Raw genomic sequence first — 8,486 nt, forward strand, 5'->3', positions numbered from 1 at the left:
AGGGCCGGCGACTGGAGGTCATAGGGTCTACCCTCCAAAGCATCCATTTTCTCCTGGGAAACTGATCTCTGTCATCTGGAGATCAATTGTAATATTGGGAGATCTCCAGGTCCCACCTGGAGATTGGCAACCCTAGGGGAAAGTCAGCTGCACAGCAGGGGGTTGAAGAGAATTTGAATTAGCACCAGAGCTTTAAGATCTCTCCAGCTGTCACCTGGAGACTGGCAACAGCTTGTCTGGAGTGTGGGCAGTATGGCATTGTATCTGTCTGAGGTCCCCCTCTTCCTCCTCCTCAGACCGCACCCTCAGCAGGCTTCATCCCTAAAATATCCTGGAAGTTGGCAACCATCAGCCAACCTTTATCTGCCTGTCTGTCTTAAGTTTTACAACCCCCCCCCCACAGCCTCTGCCTAGGGAAAGGGCAGCTGACATCATTCTCCTCTCCCCTATGAGGTATGTTATGCAACTGAAAATCCCAACTGCCTTGCGGGGGGGGGGGGAGTTTGAGGTGTGGAATGGAGTGTAGTCCAATCAGCTTCCATATGCAAATAAACTTGGAACGCTGGGCGGGACTACACAAAGCAGCCAGTCAACCCAGCCAGTCTCTTCTGAGTGGCAGTTTTTCCGGCCTAACACTAAGGAGGCCAAATTTAGAATGTTGCGAAATAGAATGTTCAGTACTTAATTATATATAGGGAGAGAAGTGCTGGTTTTATATTGTATGTTGTTTTAAATGGTTGTAAGCCGCCCTGAGCCGCTTCGGCGGGAGGGCGGGGTAAAAGTCCAAATAAATAAATGAATAAATAAATAATTACATTTCAATGCAAAATTTCTTTCTGTGGTCCCGGGATCACACAAAGACACATGAAGCTGCCTTATCCTGGATCAGACCGTTGCTCCATCAAAGTCAGTATTCTGTGCTCCGACTGGCCGTGGCTCTCCGGGGTCTCGGGCAGAGGTCTTTCACCTTACCTACTGCTTGGTCCTTTCAAGTGGAGATTGAACCTGGGACCTTCTGCAGGCCAAGCAGATGCTCTACCCTTGAGCCACGGCCTCTCCTTTGTTCAGGTTTGCATGAATTGTCTCGTTAAAATGGCAAATGCAAAAACCCTCCTCTGTTCTCCTTGCAGGCTGAATTTTAATCTCCAGGAAGATGGCGTACCAGTGCAAACAACCGTGCGTGGGTCCTCCTTCTTTTGTGAAAGGGAGCACGATAAGCTATGTGGACGCGGACGCCGACAAGTCCTCCGACGTGCCCCCCTGCATTGAACCATGCCAAGCGGCACCCATGGATGCATCTAAAACTGCGGCCGTTGGAAGCCAAACAGCGGGCACGAAAGCAAGCAAGGCGGCCGTGAAGGCAGCTGATACGACGGAGGTTTGCGCTAAAGTGGCCGTCGGACGGAGCAAAGTGGTGTGCACCGAGGGATGTGGCAACTTTCCCACAAAGACCATCAAATCTTCGACACCGAGCCAAGCCCAAGGACCAACTTGTGTCCCCGTGTGCAAAACACCCGACCAAGGTCCAGCTTGCGTCCCTGTCTGTACATCACCGAGCAGTGCCCCAGCTTACGTCCCCATCTGCAAAACCCCCGACCAAGGTCCGGCTTATGTCCCCGTCTGTACATCCCCTAGCAAAGGTCCAGTTTGTGTTCCTGTCTGTGCAACGCCTGGCCAGGGTCCGACTTACATCCCTGTTTGTGTCGCACCTGGCCATGCCCCAGCTTATGTCCCCATATGCACGACACCAGGCCACCCTCCAACTTATGTCCCCGTCTGCACGTCACCAGGCCATCCTCCAACTTATGTCCCGGTCTGTGCAACACCGGGCCAAGCTCCAACCTGTGTCCCTGTCTGCACAACACCAGGCCAAGCTCCAACCTGTGTCCCTGTCTGCACAACGCCAGGCCAAGCTCCGACTTCTGTCCCCGTCTGTGCAACACCAGGCCAAGCTCCAACCTGTGTCCCTGTCTGCACAACTCCGGGCCAAGCTCCGACTTCTGTCCCTGTCTGCACAACACCAGGTCAAGGTCCAACCTATGTCCCTGTCTGCACAACTCCGGGTCAAGGTCCAACCTATGTCCCTGTCTGCACAACTCCGGGTCAAGGTCCAACCTGTGTCCCTGTCTGCACAACACCAGGTCAAGGTCCAACCTATGTCCCTGTCTGCACAACTCCGGGTCAAGGTTCAACCTGTGTCCCTGTCTGCACAACTCCAGGCCAAGCTCCAACCTGTGTCCCTGTCTGCACAACTCCGGGTCAAGGTCCAACCTGTGTCCCTGTCTGCACGACTCCGGGCAAAGCTCCAACCTGTATCCCCGTCTATGCAACACCAGGCCATGCTCCAACCTGTGTCCCTGTCTGCAAATCACCTTCCCGAGTTCCTTACTCTGGAATGTCTTGTAAATCTCCGCCCTCTTCCCCAGTCTGGTATGTTCAATGTTGTCGCAGTGGCTGCGGCGGCGGCTGCGGCTACATGTTCCTTGTTACGCACCCAGCCCAAGGTGTGACACCTTACACATGCTGTTCACGCTCACCCAGTAGCAAATCACAAGGTTAATGCTTTGGGGGAGCTCATTATCTTTGGAATGAAGAAATGAATGAGCAACGGGTCCCGGCCCAATCCGCCTTAGCTTTCTCTTGCATGTCCAAGGGTGCACCTTGGCGTTCCTTTGCGCATCCAAGGGTGCACCTTTAGCAGCTTCAGGCTTGCACTCTTTTGTCTCCTGCTCATTAAAATATGCACAATGCGATGCTTTCTCTGAGAGGGTGAACAAAATAACAGCTATCTCCCTCCAAAGTATCCCATATACATTGGAGAGAACAATGTTATGGGCTAGGTTAGGGTTTTGGTTTCAGTTGCTTAAAAATATGAATTTTAAGTTCGGATTGTGAATATGCAGCTTTATTATTTTTTTGTAGCCAGAGTGCTTTAAACTGCCTAGCATCTCTTGACGGCACTGATTTTGAGAGAGGTCGGAGGCAGAGCCCAGTTGGCTGTGATCTCTCAAAGTCTATCAGATATTTCAGAGTGATCACTGGCACGACGGAGCTGTCCAAGTCAATCCACACTACGCAGTCGAATGCTAGATCCCTGTGTGTCAGCCACCACATTCAATATCAAAGTGACCCTTAGACATTAATGACCACATGGTGTCCTATATGAAAATGTGGAAATCAGATACCAAATATGAAGTAAAAGTTCAGGAATTCATGGAAATGATCATTCAAGATCCACAGACGTCCAAGGGAAATTTCTGCAAGGAAGTGCCGTTCAGTTCAGCTCTGCATGGAACCCATATTTTCCTTCATGCGTCCCCCTCTTCCCTCATCTCTGCAATGTTGCCTCAAAACATACATCAAATAAAAGCTTCTTTTTTTGCTATAGCACAATCTGAGTCTTGTTTTGCAGAATTTGCCTTGATTCATACTAAGGGATAAGGGAGGTTTTGATGAGATTAGAAAATTTCCAAAGGGTGGTGATATGCCCATGCCTAAATTGTGACAGAAATCAGGTTTAATACCATCACCTTGAATTCAATTTCTACAGGGGTGTCAAACATGTGGCCCGGGGGCTGGATCAGGCCCCCAGACGGCTTCTATCAGGCCCGCAGTGGAACTGGCTGTCTTCTCCTTCTTCTTGCAGTTCTGGTGCTGTTGCATCATCGTAGGTTTGCAGCTTACAGAGACACCCCTGAACAGCATACTCAAGACTGCAACAGCACAGACATTTTGATGCAACAATTCAAAGCAAAAGGTGTCAGTTATCAGACACCGTTAAATAAATAAAATATTGCAAGAGTGCTGATGTCTTAAGCATGTTTTTATTTTAAGTTAAAAAACCACAACCTTTTGTGTTTGTGTCCTTTATAAAGTTTATATCTCTGCTACCCGGCATTACATTTTATGTCACGCATGGCCCGGCCCAACAAGGTCGCATTTATGTCAGATCCGGCCCTCATAACAAATGAGTTTGACACCCCTGTTCTACAGTCCTATTACATTTTATTAGATGTTTCCTCATCCTATTGATTGTGGTAGTAGTGGAAAGTGTCATCAAGTCACGGCTGAATTATGGTGACCCCAGAGGGTTTTCAAGACAAGAGAAATCCAGAGGTGTTTTGCCATTGTCTGCCTGTGGGTAGCAACCCTGGACTTCCTTGGCGCTCCAACCAGTATCCAAATACTAACCAGAACAGACCCTGCAACCCCGAGTCTCACACCCATACGCACACAAATCTTTATTGATCTCTCCTGAGAGTTCCATCCAAAGAAATCTGATGTGCTTTTCTCATCTGTGCCGTCTACCCAGCAGTTCGAAAGCTTCGGCAAGTAGATAAAATGGGTACCACTCCTTAGAAAGAGTGGGCACACTGACCCCCCCCTTGTGGGGTGGAGTGGTGTTAGCCGGCGAACGGAAGTCCAGCTCGCATGATGGAAAGCCTAGAGAGATCTCCTCGGCGTTAAGATAAAGCCTGTAATGGGCCGTCCGGCCAGGCGATGGCAGTGTGGCACTACAACTCAAGGAGTCTGGAGAAAAGCTGACGCCATCAAACTCGGCCGAGGAAAAATGCCATTCCGGATCACATCTCATCTGCATCTGAATGGAACCCTCGTTGGCTGTGAATGTGTGCAATCGATGTATATATGTTGTCCTCCCTTACCCCACATTGCATTGTTAGTCCCTCGTGAAAAATGAGTAACTGTAAATCGCTCAGAGCCAGCAAGCTCTGCAGGATTGAGCAATCAATAAACTGAATGATGATGATGATGATGATGATGATGATGATGATGAAAAAATTACTCCTGTCTTATTCTAAATCTCCTCTAATTTGAACATGTGATTATCACCCAGATAAACAATTGACTCTTAACCATGGAAGAGATAATCAATGAGGTGCATGAAGAACACACCTGATGTGTGCCCCTTATCTTTTCTAAAGCAAGATAAGAAGCCCCAACTTAACTCTTAATCTTGATTGAAAGGCAATAGACTTAATATTTCTGTAACTCTGTTGATTAGCTGTCAAAGATAAAAGGCAAACCTTATGCAATCAGAGCTCACCAACAGTTGAACCTAGTATGAGTCACCGTGGACTTACGGTGGCCTTTTGGTTTTCAAGGCAAGAGATGTTCAGAGGCGGTTTGCCATTGCCTGCCTTTGCGTAGCGACCTTAGAATTCCTTGGTAGCCCCTTGTTTAGCTTCTGAGGTCTGATGAAAGTGGGCTACCCTGGACTATCCACAGGGAAAAAACATGCTCCCTCAGCAAGAAAAGTGATGTTTTTTTGTTGTTGTTCAGTTGCACAGTCGAGTCCGACTAGAGCCTTAGTAAAGGTAAAGGTTCCCTTGCTCGAAAGCCAGTCGAGTCTGACTCTAGGGTTGCGGTGCTTATCTCCGTTTCCAAGCCGAAGAGCCAGCGCTGTCCGAAGACGTTTCCATGGTCATGTGGCCGGCATGACTAAACACCAAGGTGCACGGAGCGCTGTTACCTTCCCACCGAAGTGGTACCTATTTATCTACTTGCCATTTCTTGCTTTCGAAGTGCTAGGTTGGCAGGAGCTGGAACTAGAGACGGGAGCTCACTCCGTCATGCGGCACCCGGGTCTCGAACTGCTGAACTACTGACCTTCCACAGCCTGCAGTTCAGTGTCTTAACCACTTGAGCCACCAGAGCCTAAAAAATACCCAAAAAATACCTTATTGGTATTTTGTGGATATCCTTTCAGCCAGATATAGATCTCTGACTTTTTTCAGCTAGCTGAAATAGCTGAGTCCGAAATATCCCAAAAATAGTCAGGAATTTTTGGGACCACCGAATAGCTGACGTTAAAGGGTGTTTAAAGGGATTGCAGTCCCTTTATACACCTTCTGGGTGATTTCATGGCTTGGAGAAAATGTTTAAAGGGTTCGCAAGCCCTTTAAACACCTTTAGAGTTCACTTGTGGCTTGCAAAAGGCATTGAAACAGACCACGTTCCCTTTAGACTTTAGAGTACATTCTACCTTCCTAAGAGGAACATAAGGAAAACAAACCATTTACACTTTTCCGTGGAAGATAAGAATGGCACCAACCCTTGACTGAGATATGGTTGCTTAGAGGTCAGGGTGTCAAAGAACATATTTACAGTTGGGGGGGGGGGGCGTGATTAGGAAGGAATACAACATCTTTAAAATTTGGCAAATCAACCTACCAGATAACAGACCAATCAGGCTCACTAATCAAAATTTTTACAAAGATCTTAAACTTTTGCTAAATTCTCAGTGGTGGAATAAAATACTTTAACACATACATTATCCACCAGTTTCTCAGTATTTGGGGGAATTCCTCCCATCGCTCAGCTGTTGCTGTTGAGAGGTGTCCATCAGTGCTGTGTATTAAACTCTCACCTTATCCGTTGTAGTTTTCCGGATTGTATGGCCGTGGTCTTGGCATTGTAGGACCTGACGTTTCACCAGTAGCTGTGACTGGCACTACAGATAAGATTAGAATTTCAACAGCCAGTCCACATGGAAAAGAATCTCTTCAGGAAACAGGAAACCTCCTCAGGAAACAATCCATATGCAAAAGAACCTCCTCAGGAAAGCTCCTCCATTAGCATGTTTTCACAGCCTGGAGAATCCTACAAGATAATGACTCAGCCCTACCCCACCTTCCTGAGTAGATATAAATTACCTGCCTACCATTTTTCTTCTCACCTTGACACAGAGAGTACTACGTCTTTCTGTGTTATACCTCTGAGGATGCCAATCACAGCTACTAGCGAAACATGAGGTCCTACATTGCCAAGACCACGGCCAGACAACCCGGAAAATCAACAACAGCTAATGAACTCCGGCTGTGCTAGCCTTCAACAACAAATTCTCACCTCTTGCTACAGATTCCTTCTAGTGGCCAACTGCCTTATTCCCAAACAATTATATTAGAAAAATCATATATTTATATGTGATATAAATCATATATATAGAATCATAGAATGTTAGAGTTGGAAGGGACCTTGCAGGTCATCTAGTCCAACCCACTGCACTCTGCAGGAGTATACTGAAAGATAGCCCTACATACCTACAACATACCCGAAAGATAGTCGTCCAGCCTCCGCTTGAAAACGTCCAGCGAAGGAACATCCACCACCACCACCACCACATATATTTACTTGTTGTGAACCACCCTGAGGACTTTTCAGTGGAAAGGGGAGTTTTGGGTTTCTGTAAGACTCTGCAGTAACTCTCAGACGCAATAAGTTCGTTTTATGGGTTTTATTAGCAATCAGAAGAGTTGCAGGTGAATCAAAGGTCTTTGACAGAACTGACATACAATACAACTTGTGTCCTCAAGAGAACTCTGGGACAGCCTTCGTTCACACGTCATGGTTACATAGCATAAAGACAGGTTACTATAATACAATGTCTACCGTGAGAATGTTTATCTAATACACTTCCTGCATGGCCAAAAAACATCATGAGAAGCGAACAATCTCCTGGCCAGTGTGGAGGAGGCTTTTCATGACAGTGTTACAAGCGCACTATCTACCATAGACAGTCAAGCATGTATCAACCACCCCCCTCCCTGAGAATGTCAGAGGAAGACGTGTATCTGAGTTGGTTCATTGCTAGCAGGTGTTACAGTCAGCATGAGAACAAAAGCCCAGTATGGGAACAGAAAGATAAAGCTTCCAGGATTATATGTGAGCAAGCAGGGAAAAGCGGGGCTATGTACATCAGAACACCAGTGTGTATCTAGACCGACCCCAACACTAGGGTCCGATTCTGACAGTTGCCATGGAAGGAGTGAGGTGAGAAAACTGCTCTGCAGTAGCGGTACTCGAACACACACCAGTTCAGCTTGTGCTGTGTTCGCCATTTGCAGGAAACCGATTTTTCGATACTCAGTTGAACAGTTCATTGATCTGTTCGTGGATGTTCGAAAACCTATTTCATCATATATCTTCCTAACTGTGCAATAGAGTGCAGTTTGCTTTTCCTGTATGTGGGTTATCACGCAGGGCAATTGATGTCTACTGCTTCCCTGACATTGATACAAAACTGCTCTGCTCAGCAGGCAATTATTTAAATCACGAATCATATGTGAGTGATTACATATCTGGTGTAAGGAGCTTTGACTCACTAAAGCTTATCCCCCCCCGCAAAAAAAAATCTTGTCGATCTGTAGGGTGCTACTGGACTTGAATTTAACGACAGCCAATTTGGGGTAGTGGTTAAGAGTGGCAGACTCTAATCAGGGAGAACCGGGTTTGATTCCCGACTCCTTCACATGTAGCCAGCTGGATGACCTTGGTTCAGTCACAGTGCTCTCAGGGCTGCTCTCTCAAAAGCAGTTCTCTCAGAGCTCTCTCAGCCCCACCTGCCTCACAGGGTGTCTGTTGTGCGGACAGGAAGGGAAGGAGATTGTAATCCCCTCAGAGATGCCAAGTGAAGGTTGGGGTATAAATCTAATCTCCTCCTCCTCCTCCTCCTCCTCCTCCTCCTC

The 8,486-nt window shown here is 47.2% G+C and overlaps 1 protein-coding gene across 1 annotated transcript in view; it reads left to right on the plus strand.

The window, feature by feature from the left end:
- The window catches only part of LOC107120650, a 13,642-nt gene extending 10,034 nt beyond the window's left edge, over nt 1-3,608 (plus strand). Inside the window, exon 2 of the mRNA XM_015423389.1 lies at nt 1,131-3,608. Within this exon, the coding sequence (XP_015278875.1) occupies nt 1,611-2,510 (900 nt within the window). The 5' untranslated portion in view covers nt 1,131-1,610 and the 3' untranslated portion in view covers nt 2,511-3,608. The remainder of the gene's footprint in view (nt 1-1,130) is intronic.
- The last annotated feature ends 4,878 nt before the right edge of the window (nt 3,609-8,486 follow it).

This window comes from Gekko japonicus, unplaced genomic scaffold, assembly GCF_001447785.1.
Source record: "Gekko japonicus isolate JY-2015 unplaced genomic scaffold, Gekko_japonicus_V1.1 scaffold1842, whole genome shotgun sequence".
In the NCBI taxonomy this organism is placed as follows: Eukaryota; Metazoa; Chordata; class Lepidosauria; order Squamata; family Gekkonidae; genus Gekko; species Gekko japonicus.